General features: G+C 45.0%; 1 protein-coding gene across 4 annotated transcripts in view; it reads right to left on the reverse strand.

The window, feature by feature from the left end:
* Window positions 1–22,178, reverse strand: part of LOC121536607 (dachshund homolog 1) — a 260,659-nt gene that overhangs the window by 71,475 nt on the left and 167,006 nt on the right. For all 4 annotated transcript variants that reach the window (XM_041844008.1, XM_041844007.2, XM_041844010.2 and 1 more), the window contains exon 3: window positions 18,963–19,115. In XM_041844008.1, the coding sequence (XP_041699942.1) occupies window positions 18,963–19,115 (153 nt within the window). The remainder of the gene's footprint in view (window positions 1–18,962; window positions 19,116–22,178) is intronic.

The following is a 22,178-nucleotide window of genomic DNA, read 5'->3' on the forward strand; positions in this document are numbered from 1 at the left end:
AACATATCATACACATTTGATTGATTGATTCAGTCCACATCACTACTTGCAGGCTGTCTATGAAAATAGAATGAATGGTTACAAGAGGTTGAAAAGATCATTCTGTTTAGTTCATTCTGTCATGGAGTCACAATGTAGTATCTATGTATCTGTGATTTGATAATTGTCAACAACAACAAAAACATGATGACATGTCTTTCATAATGTCTCAATCTTTCTCACAAGATACTTCCAAAATTATTATTTTTCCAAATGAACCATGTGCTTGAAAATAACATGCCACACTAAATGTTGACCCTAACTATACAATTACCACATTTATGTAATGCACTAAACAACTTGAGGGACAGAGATGTTATAGACCAGGGTCGTTTTCATTTGGCAACAAATTATAGAAAACAGACTGATACTGGGAGGGACAACCTGAACCCACATGGCTAGGGATTCCCAGGATGTCCAAGCCTCCAGGAGACATTGATATTATACCATGACCATACTGTTCACATTTCTAGTGTGGGTATGGGCCCATCTCACTTGACATTTGTCACAGGTCACTCACAATAAACTGATAAACACAAACACACACACACACACACACACACACACACACACAATCACACACATGCACACACACACACACACACACACACACACACACACACACACACACACACACACACACACACACACACACACACACACACACACACACACACACACACACACACACACACATAGAGAACCCATTACTAGCAGCTATTACTACTGAGGCTGTAATATATCCCCTGCCAATCAATAGAGTTCTCGTGTCAGGTGACACCCCAAGCAGATAGAGGAATCATTTCCATGTGATACTTAGTAAAAGGCCTCTCCCCCTTTTAAAAAGATTGCTTTCAGTCAAATGGCGAGCCGTTGTCATTTGATTCACGCCGATCTCCGCCATCATTTGGGTGCAATTTGGGGATCGGTTTACATGTGCTGGTCACCAGATCATCTGTTTTAATTACAACATTAGCATTACTCACTCCGGCCTGTTCTCTTCATCCATAACCATCGGTCCTTGAGAGAAAATCAGTACGATCTCTCATAATTCTAACAATTTCAATGAAAAGCATAGGATGGTGTCATGTCTACTTTTGTTAGACTTCAGTGCGGCTTTTGACATTATTATTATAGTCTGTTGCTGGAAAAACGTATGTGTTATGGCTTTACACCCCCTGCTATATTGTGGATAAAGAGTTACCTATCTAACAGAACACAGAGGGTGTTCTTTAATGGAAGCTTCTCCAATAAAATCCAGGTAGAATCAGGAGTTCACCTTTTTTCAATCTTTACTAACGACATGCCACTGGCTTTGAGTATGCGGAAGACTCAACACTATACACGTCAGCTACCACAGTGACTGAAATGACAGCAACACTTAACAAAGAGCTGCAGTTAGTTTCAGAATGGGTGGCAAGGAATAAGTTAGTCCTAAATATTTCAAAAATTAAAAGCATTGTATTTGGGACAAATCATTTACTAAACCCTAAACCTCAACTAAATCTTGTAATGAATAATGTGGAAATTTGTCACGGATTCAGCCGAGGCTGCTCCTCCTCCTTGCTCGGGCAGGCTTCGGCGTTCGTTGTCCCCGGAGTACTAGCTGCTACCGATCTATGTTTCGGTGTTTGTCTTGTTTGGTCTTTATTGTTTACACCTGTTTCCTATTATGTTGCATTGTATTCCCATTAAATACGCCTGTCTCTCATAGTTTATTGTGTGTGATTGTTTTTCGTGAGGTCGGCAAGCTGTTGTGTGCCAGTATTGTTTCCTCCCTGTTAGGAGGTATTTTGGTTTTGTACTTTCTATACTGTGTTCAGTAAAGTACGTCTGCCAGTAGCTCGGTGTCATGCGCTTGACTTCGTTACCGCATACACGTCAGCCTGACAGAATCACACACCACACATGGAGTCAGCAGGAGCGGCGGTGCCAGCTGAATCAATGGAGGAACGCGTCGAACTACAAGCGGCCATGATCCAGGCTCTCGGCACCGCCATGGAACGGGTGGTGAGCACTATGGAGCGATGGGAAAGAGGAGGTCTGCCTACACCTCCTCCGACGATACCACCACCATCGGCGATGCCCATCGCTTCACCTCCGGGGTCCAGTGGGATTCGGCTCTCGCTCCCGAGGGCTTATGATGGCACAGCTGCCGGGTGTCAGGGTTTCATGCTCCAGGTTGAACTCTACCTGGCAACCATCCACCCGGTGCCCTCGGGATACGAGAGCGTGTCCGCCCTCATCTCCTGTCTGTCCGGCAAGGCGCTGGAGTGGGCCAACGCCGAGTGGGGGGGAATAGACGCCGCTACTGTCAACTATGCGGAGTTCACCCGCCACTTCAGGGCATTATTCGATCATCCACCAGAGGGAAAGCGGCGGGTGAGCGTCTATTCCACCTCAGACAGGGGAGGAGGAGAGCACAGGAGTTTGCACTGGACTTCCGGACGCTGGCTGCCAACGCGGGATGGAATGAGAGGGCCCTCATCGACCACTACAGATGTAGCCTGAGGGAGGACGTGCGTCGGGAATTGGCCTGCAGGGACACCCTGTTGGCTACCCGCGGACGTCTGGATTCAGGGCTGTCCATTCCATCCCCCAGCACTTCCCAGCCGACCCCTATGGAGCTCGGAGGTGCTGGAGCTAGGGAGACCAGGAGAGAGACCAGGAGAGAGACCGTCCCCTGCACCAACTGTGGCCGCAGAGGACACACTGATGGTCGGTGCTGGGGAGGGTCTCCTAGGAATCGAGGCAGTAGGCATCGCACTGATGAGTCATTCCAGGTGAGTAGGCACCCACCTCACCCAGAGCTCTCTGTTGCGCATATGTGTATTAAAGTGGTGTTTCCCGAGGTTTCACCTCATTCCCAGCATAAGGCGCTAGTAGATTCAGGCGCAGCTGGGAATTTTATCGATCGCCAGTTCACCTATAAGTTAGAGATTCCTATTGTACCAGTTGATGTGCCCTTCCCCATCCATGCCCTAGATAGCCACCCTTTGGGGTCAGGATTGATTAGGGAAGTCACAGCGCCTCTCAGGATGAAAACGCAGGAGGGTCATGAGGAGATCATTTGTTTGTATTTGATTAATTCTCCTGCGTTTCCCGTGGTGTTGGGGCTTACCTGGTTAACATCTCATGATCCCAACATTTCATGGCAACAGAGGGCTCTCAAGGGATGGTCTGATCTTTGTTTCGGGCGGTGTGTAGGTGTTTCCGTAGGGGCAACGACGGTGGAAAGTCCGAACCAAGTTCCCACCATGCACATTCCACCTGAATATGCCGATTTGGCACAATTACCACCTCATCGACAGGGGGATTGTGCGATAGACCTCCAAGTAGGCACTGCGCTTCCTCATAGTCATGTTTATCCTCTGTCTCAGGAGGAGACGGCGGCTATGGAGACATATGTCACCGAATCTCTGAGACAGGGATACATACGGCCGTCCACTTCCCCTGCATCATCGAGTTTCTTTTTTGTGAAGAAGAAGGATGGGGGTTTACGCCCGTGTATTGATTACCGTGGTCTCAATCAGATCCCAATCAAATACAGCTATCCTCTCCCTCTGATTGCTAGTATGACGGAGTCATTACACGGGGCGCGATTCTTCACAAAATTGGATCTCAGGAGCGCGTACAACCTGGTGCGCATTAGGGAGGGAGATGAGTGGAAGACAGCATTCAGTACCACCTCGGGTCACTATGAGTACCTCGTCATGCCATACGGTTTAATGAATGCTCCTTCAGTCTTCCAATCGTTTGTGGACGAGATTTTCCGGGACTTGCATGGACAGGGTGTAGTGGTGTATATTGATGACATTCTAATATACTCCGCCGAGCATGTGTCCCTGGTTCGACGGGTGCTTGGTAGACTGTTGGAGCATGACCTGTATGTGAAGGCGGAGAAATGTCTGTTCTTCCAGGAGTCCATCTCCTTCCTGGGACACTGGTTGTCCGCGTCAGTGGTGGAGATGGAGATTGACCGCGTTTCTGCCATGCGTAATTGGCAGACTCCCACCACGGTGAAGGAAGTGCAGCGGTTCTTGGGTTTTCCAATTACTACCGGAGGTTTATCCGGGGCTTTGGACAGGTAGCAGCTCCCATTACCTCCCTGCTAAAGGGGGGTCCGGTGCGTCTGCAGTGGTCGGCTGAGGCGGACAGGGCTTTTAGACATCTGAAGGGCCTGTTTACCTCGGCTCCGGTGCTGGCACATCCGGATCCCTCTTTGTCGTTCCAAGTTGAAGTGGATGCGTCCGAGGCTGGGATCGGTGCTGTACTGTCTCAGCGCTCGGGTACACCACCAAAACTCCGCCCCTGTGCTTTTTTTTCTAAGAGGCTCAGTCCGGTGGAGCGCAATTATGATGTGGGGGACAGGGGAGCTGTTAGCTGTGGTTCAAGCCCTGAAGGTGTGGAGGCATTGGCTTGAGGGGGCTAAACACCCTTTTTTCATTTTGACTGACCATCGTAACCTGGAGTACATCTGGGCGGCGAGGAGGCTAAACCCTCGCCAGGCAAGGTGGGCTATGTTTTTTACCCGATTTGTATTTAAGCTCACCTATAGACCAGGGTCACAGAACGCTAAGGCAGACGCCCTGTCTCGACTATATGATACAGAGGAGAGGTCCATTGAGCCCACTCCCATACTTCTGGAGTCTTGTCTGGTGGCACCGGTGGTGTGGGAGGTTGATGCGGACATCGAGCGGGCATTACGTACCGATCCTACTCCCCCACAGTGTCCAGAGGGTCGGAAGTACGTGCCGCTCAAGGTTCGTGATCGATTGATATATTGGGCTCACATGTCACCCTCCTCTAGTCATCCTGGTATTGGTCGGACAGTGCACTGCCTTAGTGGGAAGTACTGGTGGCCCACTTTAGCTAAGGACGTGAGGGTTTATGTTTCCTCCTGCTCAGTGTGCGCCCAGTGTAAGGCGCCTAGACACCTGCCCAGAGGGAAGTTACAACCCCTACCCGTTCCACAATGGCCGTGGTCTCACCTATCGGTGGATTTTGTCACGGACCTTCCCCCCTCCCAGGGGAACACGATGATCTTGGTCGTTATGGATCGGTTTTCGAAGGCCTGCCATCTCATTCCTATGACAGGTCTCCCTACAGCCCTACAAACTGCTGACGCCCTGTTTACACACATCTTCCGGCACTACGGGGTACCTGAGGATATAGTGATCGGGGTCCCCAGTTCACCTCTAGAGTCTGGAGGGCGTTTATGGAACGTCTGGGGGTCTCGATTAGCCTTACCTCAGGTTTTCACCCCGAGAGTAATGGGCAGGTGGAGAGAGTGAACCAAGATGTGGGTAGGTTTCTGAGGTCCTATTGCCAGGACTGGCAGGGGGAGTGGTCGGGATATATCCCCTGGGCAGAGATAGCCCAAAACTCACTCCGCCACTCCTCCACTAACCTTACACCTTTTCAGTGCGTGCTAGGTTATCAGCCGGTCCTGGCACCTTGGCATCAGAGCCAGATCGAAGCCCCTGCAGTGGACGAGTGGTTTCGGTGCTCGGAAGAAACCTGGAACGCTGCGCATGTCCATCTGCAACGGGCTATCAGGCGGGAAAAGGCAAGCGCCGATCGCCACCGCAGTGAGGCTCCGGTGTATGCACCGGGAGATCGGGTCTGGCTCTCGACCCGAAACCTGCCCCTTCGCCTGCCCTGCCGGAAGCTGGGTCGGCGGTTTGTGGGGCCATTTAAAGTCCTGAGGAGATTGAACGAGGTATGTTATAGGTTACAACTGCCCATTAATTACCACATTAACCCCTTGTTCCACGTGTCTCTCCACAGGCCGGTAGTAGCTGGTCCACTCCAGGAGAGTGAGGTACGAGAGGTTCCTCCGCCCACACTGGACATCGAGGGGGCTCCGGCGTACTCAGTTCGTTCCATCTTGGATTCGAGGCATCGGATGGGGGGCCTGCAGTATCTCGTGGAGTTGGAGGGGTACGGTCCGGAGGAACGGTGCTGGGTCCCTAGGAGGGACGTCCTAGATCCCTCCATGTTGAGGGATTTCCACCGGAGTCATCCGACTCGCCCTGCCCGCGTACTCCTGGCCGTCCCCTGAGGCCGGGGTCAGCGCACGGCTGGGGCCGCGCGTCAAGGGGGGGTACTGTCACGGATTCAGCCGAGGCTGCTCCTCCTCCTTGCTCGGGCAGGCTCCGGCATTCATCGTCCCCGGAGTACTAGCTGCTACCGATCTATGTTTCGGTGTTTGTCTTGTTTGGTCTTTATTGTTTACACCTGTTTCCTATTATGTTGCATTGTATTCCCATTAAATACGCCTGTCTCTCATAGTTTATTGTGTGTGATTGTTTTTCGTGAGGTCAGCAAGCTATTGTGTGCCAGTATTGTTTCCTCCCTGTTAGGAGGTATTTTGGTATTGTACTTTCTATACTGTGTTCAGTAAAGTACGTCTGCCAGTAGCTCGGTGTCCTGCGCTTGACTTCGTTACCGCATACACGTCAGCCTGACAAAATTGAGCAAGTTGAGGAGACTAAATTGCTTGGAGTAACCCTGGATTTTCAACTGTCATGTTTAAAACATATTGATATAACAGTAGCTAGGATGGGGAGAAGTCTGTCTATAATAAAGCACTGCTCTGCATTCTTAACAGCACTATCAACAAGGCAGGTCCTACAGGCCCTAGTTTTGTCGCACCTGGACTACTGTTCAGTCGTGTGGTCAGGTGCCACAAAGAGGGACTTAGGAAAATTGCAATTGGCTCAGAACAGGGCAGCACAGCTGGCCCTTGGATGTACACAGAGAGCTAACATTAATAATATGCATGTCAATCTCTCCTGGCTCAAAGTGGAGGAGAGATTGACTTCATCACTACTTGTATTTGTGAGAGGTATTGACATGTTGAATGAACCAGGCTGTCTGTTTGAACTACTGGCACACAGCTCGGACACCCATGCATACCCCACAAGACATGCCACCAGAGGTCTCTTCACAGTCCCCAAGTCAAGAACAGACTATGGGAGGTGCACAGTACTACATAGAGCCATGACTACATGGAACTCTATTCCACATCAATTAACTTATGCCAGCAGTAAAATTAGATTTAAAAAAAAAAAACAGATAAAAACACACGTTATGGAACAACGGGAACTGTGAAGCAACACAAACATAGACACATGCAAACAAACACACAATAACATTGACTGTGTCCATAAAATGTAAATAGTGTGTATGGGCTGGAAGTAGATGCCTAGGCGTTGTTGTTCACTAGTTTACTCCAAGTGGGGAAAGGGTGGCAGGTTTGGAAATTAATAAAGGGGAATATATATATATTTTTAAAGGATATGTATGTGTATGTATGTATGTGTGTGTGTGTATATGTGTATGTATGTGTATGTATATATATATATATATATATATATATATATATATATATATATATATACATATATTTATTTATTTATATGTGTATATGTATGTGTGTATGTATGTATATATGTATATATATATAAACATGGGGGATTGGAAGTGATGCAGACAATTACATTGATGGAAGTTACAATCTATCTGCAATATTAAGCTGATCTAAAAATAAATACAAATACTTATGTGATTATCACAAACGCTATTAGGTGAACCGTGTATTATACTAATTCATCTTTGTATTATATTAATTCATATCGGAATTGGAATGATGTGTATACAGTAATGTTAAAATTAGTAACTGAAATCAATTAGTATACATTTAAAGAAATGCCATCAGTCTTTACAGGGGAAACATGTTTTGTCTTGACATATTAGATGAAGGAATCAAAACATATGAATATAAACCTGTTTGTTCACAGTGTGAAGGACATCCAGTAATTGTGAGATTCTTTAACTCTGTTTGAACTTCTGCTCTTTATCTTGCTTTCTCAGAGGAAACTATGTGAGTGTGTATATAGCTATATGTGTGGTGAAGAATAAATGTGTGATGTACCATGTGAATGTAAGGTTCACAGTCCCCCCCCCCCCCCTACACACACACACTTTATGACTAGTGTAAGGGTAACTCTAATTCCTACAGTATATTTAATTCCAAGGGGGGAAGTATGCTATAACAGTTTAAAGGCCCTTAATTGAGCAATTAGCATATATACCACATACCTTTATGATTCCAAAAATCCAAGCGACCAGACATTTGACAATGATATCCTCCTATATGATAAAAATACAGTATTGGATAGTCATGGATATTCATGATTATTGTCCATGTATTCTTACACTAACATTAATAGTTCATCTTATACTGCAGACCATACTATTTATCTAGAGAGTTTTCATCTATTTTTCATAGCTGTCTATTTACCACCACAAACTGATGCTGGCACTAAGACCACACTCAACAAGTTGTATAGGGCCATAAGTAAACAAGAAAATGCACACACAGAGGCTGCACTTCTCGTGGCTGGTGATTTTAATCTAGGAAAACTAAAATCCGTTTGACCTCATTTTTACCATCATGTCACCTGTGCAACTAGAGGCGCCAAAATTCTAGATCACCTTTACTCCACACAGAAACGCATACAAGGCTCTCCCTCGCCCTCCCTTTGGCAACTCTGACCATAACTCTATCCTCCTGATTCCTGCTTACAACCTCCTGATTTCTGCTTACAATCAAAAACTCAAACTGGAAGTACCAGTGACGCGCTCAATACGGAAGTGGTCCGATGAAGCAGATGCTTCGCTAAATGCCTTCTATGCTCGCTTCAAGGCAAGCAGCACTGAAGGGAGCCTATAGGGAGGAGGTCAGCGACCTGTCAGTGTGGTGCCAGGACAACAACTTCTCCCTCAACGTCAGTCAGCAAGACAAAGGAGCTGATCGTGGACTACAGGAAATGGAGGGCAGAGTACGCCCCCATCCACATCGACAGGGCTGTAGTGGAGAGGATCAAGATCTTCGTTCCTCAATGATCACATCATTAAGGAGTTAACATGTTCCACACACACCAACACAGTTGTGAAGAAGGCATGACAACGCTTCTTCCCCCTCTGGAGGCTGAAAAGATTTGGCATGGGCCCTCAGATCCTCAAAAAGTTCTACAGCTGCACCATTGAGAGCATCTTGACTGGCTGCATCACCGCTTGGTATGGCAACTGCTTCGCATCTGACCGCAAGGCGCTACAGAGGGTAATGCGTATGGCCCAGTACATCACTTGGGCCGAGCTCGCTGCCATCCAGGACCTCTATACCGGTGTCAGAGGAAGGCCCAAAAAATTGTCAAAGACTCCAGCCACCCAAGTCATAGACTGTTCTCTCTGCTACCGCACGGCAAGCGGTACCGATGCACCAAGTCTGGAACCAACAGGACCCTGAACAGCTTCTACCCCCAAGCCATAAGACTGCTAAATAGTTTGTTAAATAGTTAACCAAATAGCTACCAGGACTATCTGCATTGATCCTTTTTGCAATAACTCTTTTGATTCATCACATACGCTGCTGCTACTATTTATTATCTATCCTGTTGCTTAGTCACTTTACCCCTACCTATATGTACATATCTATCTACCTCAATTACCTCGTACCCCTGCACATCGACTCGGTACTGGTACCACAGGTATATCGCCAAGTTATCGTTGCTCATTGTGTATTTATTCCTCGTGTTATTATAATTTTTTCCGATTATTTTTCAATTTCTCTCTCTGCATTGTTGGGAAGATCTACACCTGTACTTACTTTCCTCCATCTTTGATTGTGTTTTTTGTGAAACGACCCTATCAACGTCATTAACATTCAAGCACATTCACAGCCCCATGCGTGCATATTTCAATACCACTTTATTTCACATTACTCAAAAGACCTGCGAAAGCCCGTCATAAGTGAAAGGTTGGAATGTCATCTATTACACAGTATCACATTGAACCCAAGTGACACTGTCTTTTCAAATTGCCGTGATCTCTTCACTCCCCAAAGGTCAGCCCCTATCCCTGCTAAATGCAACCTGACAGTGGATGCTACAAAGGGGACAGCCCGACGCATGCATCACCCGCTGCATCAAAGCCCTCCATATTAATCACTCCAATTAATGAAGAATGAAGCCCTAATGTTGATGAGGGCTGACAAGTCGACTGGTCAGTTGTTTTTATTTAACCATGCCCCTGTCGTGGTGAGGTAACCGCAAGAGACAGTTGTACAAATATTTGCATGACATGAGGTTTGTGTAGCGTGCCACACTTTTTTTCTCTGTCTTCCTCTCTCCCTCTATCTCTGTGACGATCCTCTCTACCTCTCCCTTTCTCTCTTCTCTTGCTCTCTCACAGCTCTAATAAGAATGCCACACCACCACTGCCACTCAAAGATGATAGAACTTGATATGGATCATTACAGGAATAATGCTTAATCAATTCTCCTTGTTATTCTAATCTATTTCTGCATTTGTGTGCCTCTACACATTTCCCCCATGATGCATATTCAAATTTTAACGCGGATGCTTAACAGCCGAACGTAAGCGAAATTAGAACGAGGACATTTGACTTCATTAAAATACATAAAAGATTATTGAGTTTATCTTTTGAAATTAAAAATGTGTGTGACGCTCTCTGCTTTATCTGTCACCTGACTCCCCTGGGCCTGAGTCTCTAATAGAGAGGTAGGGAGGACCAAAGCCCAGGAGGAAGAGAGGGAGCGAGAAGAAGGGGAGAGAGAGAGAGAGAGAGAGAGAGAGAGAGAGAGAGAGAGAGAGAGAGAGAGAGAGAGAGAGAGAGAGAGAGAGAGAGAGAGAGAGAGAGAGAGAGAGAGAGAGAGAGAGAGAGAGACCAATCCCGCTGTCCAGCTTTGTTCAGTCTATATAGTATGTCTGTCTGTCTGTCTGCAGGAGTGCAGGCAGTCAGACAGACAGACAATACCCTAGGCCACCAGTTCAGTGCTAACTAAGTTAATGTCCTAGACCTAGGCCACCAGCGCTAACCAAGCTAGAGTCCTAGGCTACCCAATGCTAACCAGGCTAGCATCCTAGACCACCAGTGCTAACCAGGCTAACATCCTAGACCACCAGTGCTCATTCAATTCAGTTTGATGAAACTTTATTTATCACCTCAGGCACAATTAAGAAAGTCATTTTACAAGTATTAACCAAGCTAACATCCTAGGCCACCAGTGCTAAGCAGGCTAACATGGCTAACAAAGCCAGGCACTAGCTAGCGGCTAGATGTGTCCTTCCACCCTGAGAGCTTTATTATTAGAAAGGACATAAACAGACTAATTAAATTGCAGCAGTGAAGCTTGGCTGACAGCTGGTGCAGAGCTTGTGACCAAACATATCCCTATCAAATAGCAGGAGGCACTGCACACTGCGTAAAGATGGACCTATTTTATTTACAGTATTTATTATTCAACATTTAGTTATCCAGGTTTGCTTTTGATATCATATCTAGGATTATTTTCTAGGATTATTATGGCTGATTTAATGCATAGTAATTTCTATATCCTGTAATATATTTATTGTAATACCAATGGTTTTATTGTTGTTCCTCTACTAAACCATAACACACAGACACAGACATAAAAAGAAAGTACAACACTTAACATGTATTCTGACTCAGCTTGCAATACAATCAATGCCCTGTAGCCTATCTTAGTGTTTACCCCATATAGAGAGAAACCTAGTTATGCATTGATCTCAGATAATAAGGGCTAACTGTGTTGATGTACCGTCTGGAGGAACAATGTGTCCTGGTTCTATTCTCTGCTGCTATGAAAAAAAAAAACACACACACACACACCAAAACTTAACAGGGGGCATTTGGAGCTTGCCAAAATGAATACACCCTGAATAATTGATGAAGGCCTTTTAAAAGAATTGTAATCTGCCTGCTGACGACCACAAACATGAAACCCACTGATGAGGAGAAAATATGGTTTTAACAAGTCAATAATGGCAAGAGCAACCGGAGCAAGCTTAATCAATGAGGCCGCTGCGTTTGCAAACAAGGACCTGAATTATAATGCCGATAATTGATTCTCGCCCCAAGTCCTTTCTCTCTCTCTTTGTCTGTGTCTTTGTGCTCTCCTTCACGTGATGTCATTGTTTATTGATTCCTTCCTCCGAGGGGGGGAGAGATGATGGGAAGTTTCCCGAGTTTGTTTATCGCTGTGACTTCTGCTCCCCTTCTCCCTCCTCCCTCTCTCCTTCCTCCCTCCTCCCTCCTCCCTCTCTCCTTCCTCCCTCCTCCCTCCTCCCTCCTCCCTCTCTCCTTCCCCATTTGCAATTTTGCAAGCCGCCACAAGCAGCTTAACCAAAAAGGATTAAGTCCCATGGCCAACTGAGAACACAGATAATGCTCAGTAATTGGTAAAAAATGAAGATGAATGGGACAGCCAGATAAGGGCCAATTAGTTGCTCGCCGTTTACAGCTGTGGTCTCCTCCTCACGGAGCCCTCTCAGGGGCCCCAGCCAGCTCGCGCACACACACACAAACACACACACACAATAAATAATGAAGAAGTGGAAAGTGGATAGTGGATAGTGGATAGTTTCTTATGATTATCAGTGAAATTTACAAAATATAGATTATTATGTATAGCTTTGTCATACTATAAATTACCAACCACCTAGTTTTGGATTATTTAGAAGGTATATTGCCCTGCTTATGAGAGGAGCTGGCTACTATACCGGGGACTTCCAGCAATTGCGCTAAGCTAACAATATGCTAACTTCAATCATCTCCAAACTGTACGCAGAGACATAATAATGGTTTCCATGAGTTCGTCTGACTCTGGGTAAGTAGATAAACGACCTAATTTCGAAATCTCACAGTATCACTTTAAGATGTACATGGCAGCATTGTCTGGTTGATGACGGATGGAATTCCCACACCTAATTACAGACCGAATGTAAGGTCCATTTCCATTACCACGGTGAGGTGGAGTCAGGTGCATGGCCAGAGAATGGGGGTTAGAGAGGAAGAGAAAGAGAGGGAGCTCCACAACATAGAGAGCATAAACAGCGATACAGGATACAATGTCACTAATTACGGTTCCAAGTGAGACTGCCACTGAACCAGTTCTCTTGAAATTGGCAGGTGTTTGTTAGTGGGCAGCAGCTGACAGTGTTTTCTGTCCCGGTAATAAAGGTTGTGGTTGGGGTCAGTGCGTTGGGATTGAATGGCAGGCTGGCTGTTTATCCCACTGAAAGGCCTAGTGCTACATGTGCTCTAACCTGGTTTTGTGATCTATAATTGTGTGTTATTTCCTGACAGCCACAGGAACAATCCAAAATGTACACATTGAGAGGGCCTCTGTACCCCCTTTGAAAACCACACACACACACACACACACACACACACATACACACACACCACCTCCTTCTCAAGACTGTCAGGGAGAATCAAAGAGAGTGAGAGACAAACATTTTGTCTAATCAGAGAACAAGCTCTCTCTCTCTCACACACACACACACACACACACACACACACTCTCTCTCTCTCCCTCTCTCCCTCCCTTCCTCCCCTTTCACAGGATGTTTGGCCACTTTGGCTGGGTTTAGCTGGCCGGTTGTTTTTCCTGATAAATAATAACGTTGATGCAAACAGGAAGGTCTAATTGTGATTTAGTGTTTCCCCTAGGCTTTTTTTCAGCAGTGGTGGCATGGTTAGTGGGGGTTGGAGTGGTGGTGGGGGGGGTGCAGTCTCTGACCCAAAGTTTTAACGGCCCTTCTCTTGGCCACAGTGTCGAAATGTTGCCATTTTAGAGCTAATTTTGCCATGGGGTGGAGAGAACATTTTACAGTTTTAAAGCTAGTTTCCTGCAATTCTACACATTTTAGATTATCCCTGACAATCTAGTTTTTAGTTTGGTGATTGTTAGTGTTCAAAGAGGGTCTTACTAAACAATATATAGCTCCATTATCTTTTCTACAGGACATACTTTATATCTATAGTCGTAGTCTATAGTCGTTTAAGTGAACACTGACATCTTTTTAACAATCCTGAAAATGATTGGCGACAACGAACATCAATATAGGGGAAACACTGTGATTAATTTTTGATGTGTGGGAGAGAAACATTAGCCTGTTCCATTGAAATCAACACAATGATGGCAGACTCACCGCAATCCAACTCCACCAACAGAACAGGGTGTCCTTCACTGTCTCTACCTCTGTCTTTGACTGCCTCTTTCTCTGCCTCTGTCGCTTTATCTGTGTCTGCGTCTGTCTCTGCCTTTGTCCCTGCCTTTATTTATGTCCCTGCCTCTAACACTACTTCTGTATCTGTCTTTCCTTCTCTGTCTCTGCTTTTGCGTCTGCCTTGTTTCTATACCTCTGTCTCTGCCGCTGTTTCTTCCTTTGTCTAGAACAAGTAGTAGTAGTATTATACAATTCTCACAATATCATCATCACCATCAACCCTTTTGAATTACTATTTCCTTTGATTTCTATTCACTCTCTCTCTCTCTCTCTCTCTCTCTCTCTCTCTCCCTCTCTTTCTCTTTAAAACAGAGCATTTATTCACATCCTCATCAGCACTGCCCTGCATTGTTATCCACAGTGAGTCCAGACCAACAGAGCCCAACAAGGCAGCAGGCAAATCAAGTTCCCCTCTTGCACAGTCATATAGCTATATCTGTCAAGTGATTTAGAGGCCTGGATTCCGCAGGCATAATGGACTGTAGACCAGGACATATTAGGCATGCAGGAATCCAAACTAGACATGGGACTAAGTACTGCAGGGAAGTAAAACATTTATGCTCTTTATGGTATGTGTCAAAGGATCTGTTTTTTATTCGCTTCGCTCTTAATGCAACAGTGGAAAATAGGACCTTTTTGTTTTAACGCAATAAATGTTCCCTAGCAATGAAAGAGATCCCTTTGCAAATATGGCTATTTCATTTAACCAGATAAGTAATTGAGAAGAAATTCAACTTATAGCTGATCCTCACTGGTCTATTCAAACAAACCATTATGTACAACTGGCAATTGAAACATTGACGGAACGTTGCTTTTTCCTTTAACATTTTTAAATTTTAGTCATTTAGCAGACACTCTTATCCAGAGCGACTTACAGTTAGTGAGTGCATATACACTGCTCAAAAAAATAAAGGGAACACTAAAATAACACATCCTAGATCTGAATGAATGAAATAATCTTATTAAATACTTTTTTCTTTACATAGTTGAATGTGCTGACAACAGAATCACACAAAAATGATCAATGGAAATCAAATTTATCAACCCATGGAGGTCTGGATTTGGAGTCACCCTCAAAATTAAAGTGGAAAACCACACTACAGGCTGATCCAACTTTTATGTAAAGTCCTTAAAACAAGTCAAAATGAGGCTCAGTAGTGTGTGTGGCCTCCACGTGCCTCCCTACAACGCCTGGGCATGCTCCTGATGTGGTGGCAGATGGTCTCCTGAGGGATCTCCTCCCAGACCTGGACTAAAGCATCCGCCAACTCCTGGACAGTCTGTGGTGCAACGTGGCGTTGGTGGATGGAGCGAGACATGATGTCCCAGATGTGCTCAATTGGAATCAGGTCTGGGGAACGGGCGGGCCAGTCCATAGCATCAATGCCTTCCTCTTGCAGGAACTGCTGACACACTCCAGCCACATGAGGTCTAGCATTGTCTTGCATTAGGAGGAACCCAGGGCCAACCGCACCAGCATATGGTCTCACAAGGGGTCTGAGGATCTCATCTCGGTACCTAATGGCAGTCAGGCTACCTCTGGCGAGCACATGGAGGGCTGTGCGGCCCCCCAAAGAAATGCCACCTCACACCATGACTGACCCACCGCCAAACCGGTCATGCTGGAGGATGTTGCAGGCAGCAGAACGTTTTCCACGGCGTCTCCAGACTCTGTCACGTCTGTCACGTGCTCAGTGTGAACCTGCTTTCATCTGTGAAGAGCACAGGGCGCCAGTGGCGAATTTGCCAATCTTGGTGTTCTCTGGCAAATGCCAAACGTCCTGCACGGTGTTGGGCTGTAAGCACAACCCCCACCTGTGGACGTCAGGCCCTCATACCACCTTCATGGAGTCTGTTTCTGACCGTTTGAGCAGACACATGCACATTTGTGGCCTGCTGGAGGTCATTTTGCAGGGCTCTGGCAGTGCTCCTCCTGCTCCTCCTTGCACAAAGGCGGAGGTAGCAGTCCTGCTGCTGGGTTGTTGCCCTCCTACGGCCTCCTCCACGTCTCCTGATGTACTGGCCTGTCTCCTGGTAGCGCCTCCATGCTCTGGACACTACGCTGACAGACACAGCAAACCTTCTTGCCACAGCTCGCATTGATGTGCCATCCTGGATGAGCTACACTACCTGAGCAACTTGTGTGGGTTGTAGACTCCGTCTCATGCTACCACTAGAGTGAAAGCACCACCAGCATTCAAAAGTGACCAAAACATCAGCCAGGAAGCATAGGAACTGAGAAGTGGTCTGTGGTCACCACCTGCAAAACCAGTCTTTATTGGGGGTGTCTTGCTAATTGCCTATAATTTCCACCTGTTGTCTATTCCATTTGCACAACATCATGTGAAATGTATTGTCAATCAGTGTTGCTTCCTAAGTGGACAGTTTGATTTCACAGAAGTGTGTATTTTTCATACTTAAATGTGGAAGAAGTGTTGGCTTTCCCTTTTTAAACATTGCTTAAACTTTGCTCTCTTTACATTGTCCATCTAATAAGACTATACTATACTAATTTCATTCCCAGACACTTCTGCCCAAATGTGCAAAGAGAAAGAGTCTGGTGGATCAACGTGTCAAACTTGGCCTTCCTTAGCCAATACAGAAAGACTGGGAGAAACTCCCGGCACATAGGCATTGGCTTAATCATCTTAATCTACCAACCAATCATCTCCCACAACACCTTCCCCCTAACCCTCCCCCGTGCGTGTGCCTTACATGTCTTGTGTACCTCTTTTTACGGAGCCACACCTCGCAGTTGTGTGATTCGCTAAAACTAAATGAGGACACTGTTCCTTTCTCTCTCTGTTCCTTTCTTCCATCTGTAGAGACTATACTAGGGCCATATACTGTATCTCCTGTGGATTATCTTGATGACTTCTGCTGGCCACCCCTGTCACACAAGAGTGTCTGATATAAACAAGAGATTGCTGTGACACCCAGTAATCAATATAAGGATGGCTTCAGTACCAAACATAATTTGTCTCAGCAAGCCATTCCTTTGACCAAACGAAGCATTAATTCCAATCATAAATCTGAGGCCAATTTCAATCCAGGGAGTGAGAGGGGAGAGAAGGAGAGAGAGAGTGAGACAGGCGAGATAGAAAGAGAGAAGGGGGGGAGAGAGCGAGAGAGAGCGAGAGAGAGAGAGAGAGAGAGAGAGAGAGAGAGAGAGAGAGAGAGAGAGAGAGAGAGAGAGAGAGAGAGAGAGAGAGAGAGAGAGAGAGAGAGAGAGAGAGAGAGATGAGGTTCTCTGTCTGCCTGCCTAGCCCCTAATGATTTATTTTCTACATTTCTGCGAGAGAGATTTGTCCATACGCAGTGACAGGTCACCTTCAAACGCCAGTGGCAGACTGTTCATCACCATGAACACGAGCAACTCATCGCTGCAAGTAAATATTAAAGGAAAATAATCCAATTGATTGTGGATGGGGCCAAGAGGCGTCACCGTCATATATTTCACTCAGGGAGCTAATGTCGTGACCGGCGCACCCACACTCACAAACACACATGCACACACACACAAAAGAGAAATAAACACAGACATGCATACAGACGTACACACACACACACACATGCATGCGCACTCACACACACACACCGCTGCTCCCTTCTACAGAATTATGATTCTTCAGGGAGTGCTTTCTTATGTGTGGCTGGCTGGCTGGCCGTGTGCTCAAGGTTACAATTTAAATTGTAAAAAGATAAAACAGTTTATTTTCAGCTCCATTGCCGTAGCCTTGCTGTTCTTATTCACATTTATCTTGATTTCGGTGACCTCATAGCCTCGTTTTCTCATTGGTCGTAGACCCGTTTTCATTTTTTTGGGATTGATGACCTCAGAGCTCATGAATTGTGCTTCTTTGTTCAATCTGCTTAGCGACAGCATCCTGTTTTTACCCAAATATACATTGTCAAGTACTTCTGTCGAGACACTTAGAGTAAGTGAATCAAAAACACTATTTAGTGAATCAAAGCTTTAGGGATTACATGGAGCCTATAATTTGTAATGGGCTCATAATAATTCAACACTATATTAGAATTTTCCACAATACGCTAAGTGGCTCGGTGGCGATATGAGCAAAATCCGTCTGCATTTGTGGGCTAATAATTAATTGAAATGGCACATATTGAAAAAGCAATGCTCTTGCTGTGATTAAATTAAAGAAATTAGAGACTGAGTTTATGGCTAATAGCTTTGGGATACAGTGTTCATGGATTAAACTTTGTATTAACAATGTCTGTGTTGTTTTTAGATTGGATATGAAGGCTGGGGATTTTACATAGCAGTAGAGAACAAGACTTTACAGACAGAATGTACCATTTGCATTACAAAGATGTGGACAAATGCAAATAATGATACAATTGTTTTATAGACATCCAACTTAATATACTAGCCAATTGTAGTGAACATACAAGGCTATTTTGTAGATGTTTCAACTGGACCTGTATTCTTTGAACTGTCCACACTCTGCTCCACACTGGCAAGAATAGATATGTTTGGAATCCAGTACCTTAGCTTGGTGAGTATCTTTGAGCTGTTGGTGCATTTAAGCTTGTAGTGGCATTCAGCTGTACAAATGTACAGCTTTGGTTCAACACAAGCTGTATATAGATGACATCTGCAAACTCTGATACTCGTCTTTTGTTATGTATGTGTCTGTGTGTCTGTACCGGTGTGTGTCTGCATACGTATTCATACCTGCATTGCTATCTGCATGCATGTCTTTGTGTGAGTGTGAAGACCTGTATGCACCTGTACGCTTGCATGTGTGTGTGTGAAGGGCACACTGACTGACTCACCCACGCTGGAGCTGAGGTCTCCGTTCTCACCGTCTGCCCCATGCTGGTTGGCGTTGCCGTGGTAGCCGCTCATCACCTCCAGCTTGATCTTCTTCACCTTCATGGCTTCGACGATGGCTGCTGTGGCAGCTGCCGCCGCTGCCGCTGTCAGCCCTTAACACACCACACCGGAGAGGACACAGTTAGATACACACTTAGAATACAACACTTAGTTGGTCTAGACCAGGGGTTGGCTGCTTTTTTGAAGGATGTATTTACATTTTTATATTAAACATCTTATGAATTATTATTTTATGAATCATTAATACATAATTCATAACTAAAATGTGTATCATGAATGGTCCGCCACTCAAAGGACATCCAGGCAACTTCACACAACTGTAGGAAGCATTGGAGTCAACATGGGCCAATGGGCCAGCATCACTGTGGAATGCTTTCGACACCTTGTAGAGTCCATCCCTGACGAATTGAGGCTGTTCTGAGGGCAAAAGGGGGTGCAACTCAATATTAGGAAGGTGTTACTAATATTTTGTACACTCAGAGTATATGGCTTGCCTGAAGGCCAAAAAAAGAAGAGAGCAATTCATGAATACATACAGTGTATCACATACTGAATATGTACAGTATATACATCAAGAACATTGAATAAAACATTGATTGAGTGATTTATTAATTTTATTTAGGGTAAAACAAGTTGAAAAAGTGGCATTCAGCTGTACAAATGTACAGCTTTGGTTCAACACAAACTGTATGTAGATGAGATCTTCAAACTCTGATACTCGCCTTGCTTAAGTATGTGTCTGTGTGTGTCTGTGTGCAAGTGTGTGTGTGTCTGTGCCAGTGTGCGTCTGCATATGTATTCATACCTGAATTTGTATCTGCATGCGTGTGAGTGAGGACCTGTATGCAAATTATCGTGCACATGTGCTGTTCTGACGGCAAAAAGGGGTGCAACTCAATATTAAGTAGGTGTTCCTAATGTTTTGTACAGTCAGTGTATATGGCTTTTCTGAAGGCCAAAAGAAGAGTGCCACCTGTTGGTCGGTGGTCTCCGAAAGAGGACTGATAATGACTAGCAGGTGACAGGGACACAATTCACACTTTATTCCACAGTCAACGAAGGCATACATGCACAACTTTAAAGAGAAGGGAACTAGTGGTAGTGGTTTCTACAAGAGAGAGAAATACAGAGAACGTATTACATTGTGGTAATAACAGGATAGTGACTGTATAATGACAATAGAGAATGTACATGATAGCAATAGCATACCAGATAACTATACAGTCACAATGTGCTATGGCAATAGGCAATAACACTTCAAGGCATCATGCAGCAGCTAGTATCATAGGCTAATAAGCATAGCACTCAAAGGGAACAATATATACAAAACAATGAGCTAGCATGCTAGCTAGACCATGGGCTGGTGGGTGTAAAACACTGCACAGTATGTAGCACAACTAACATTAGCAAACTAGCGGTGTTGGTAAATATTGCTAACATACACACAGTAATATGTACAATAGCAGCTGGCACGCTAGGCTACATAGCACAGTGATAAATGCAGTATACAATTAGCGGCTAGCATAGTGCTAGCATGCTAGGTGGCTATGCTAATGTGTGAACAGTAGGCATCTCAAACAGGGGTATTCAAACGGGGGTCCTCATTTTTTTCAGCTTCCAGGAATTATGTACAGATCCTTGCGAAATGGGGCCGTGCAATATCATGCTGAAACGTAAGGTGATGGCGGCGGATGAATGGCACGACAGTGGGCCTCAGGATCTCATCACGGTATCTCTGTGCATTCAAATTGCCATAGTTAAAATGTATTTTCGTTAAATGTTCGTTGTTCACAATGTTGACATCAGCAATCCGCTCACCCACACGACGCCACACAACGAAACTGTGATTCCTCTGTGAAGAGCACACTTCTCTAGCTTACCAGTGGCCATCGAAAGTGAGCATTTGCCCAGTAAAGTCTGTTACGACGCCGAACTTCAGTCAGGTCAAGACCCTGGTGAGGACAAAGAGCACGCAGATGAGCTTCCCTGAGATGGTTTCTGACAGTTTTGGCAGATATTCTTCGGTTTTGCAAACCCACAGTTTCATCAGCTGTCCGGGTAGAGAAATTAACATTCAATTCTCTGGCTACAGCTCATGTGGACATTGCAGCAGTCAGCATACCAAGTGCATGCTCCCTGAAACTTGATACATCTATGGCATTATGTTGTGTGACAAACCTGCTCATTTTAGAGTGTCCTTTTATTATCCCCAGCACAAGGTGCACCTGTTTAATCAGCTTCTTGATATGCCACACCTGTCAAGCGGATGGATGATCTTGGCAAAGGGTAAACGGTCACTAACAGAGATGTAAAAAAAATTTTACAAAACATTTGAGAGAAATAAGCTTTTTGTGCGTTTCCCCCAAAATTTCTGGGATGTTTTATTTCAGTTCATGAAACATGACACTTTACGTTTATATTTTTGTTCAGTGTATGATGTGAGGAGGTTATTATAATGAAAAATCTATTCATTTTAAAATGTTGATTATTTGTCCTTGCCATTATCATTCACCAACCCAGTCTCACAGATTATTGTGAAATAGACACACATTGCTTTTTGGAAATTTGTGACAGGCACACAAAATAGTCAATAAAGACAGTAAGTTACTTAAGACAGAAAAAATAAGAGGGAAGTTGGCCAGGGAGGATGGGTGGGTGTATAATGTGAATGTCTAGAAACCCAAAGGTTGTGTGTTCGAATCTCATCATAGAAAACTTTTTCACTAATTAGCTACTTTGCAACTACTTACGACTTTTGAGCTACTTTGCAACTACTTAGCATGTCAGCTAACCCTTCCCCTAACCCTAAACTTAACCCTTTAACCTAACTCCTAAACCTAACCCTTTTACTACTTAGCTAGCATGTTAACTAGCCCTAACCTTAACCCCTAAACCTTAATCCCTAACCTTAACCCTTAGCCTAACTAATGTTTGCCACCTAGCTAGCCTAGCTAATGTAATCCACAACAAATTGGAATTTGTGTAATGTGTACGAATGCGTTATGAAGAAAGAAAATCGTGTAATACACACGAAATGCGTTGTGACGAAAATCGTGTAATAAACACGAAAAAGTGGTCTTTCATGTGCCTGTCACAAATTTCGAATAAGTAATTTGTGTCTATTTCACAATAAGCTGTGATAGTGTGTTGCATTC

Source organism: Coregonus clupeaformis, chromosome 23 (assembly GCF_020615455.1).
Source record: "Coregonus clupeaformis isolate EN_2021a chromosome 23, ASM2061545v1, whole genome shotgun sequence".
NCBI classification, from domain to species: Eukaryota; Metazoa; Chordata; class Actinopteri; order Salmoniformes; family Salmonidae; genus Coregonus; species Coregonus clupeaformis.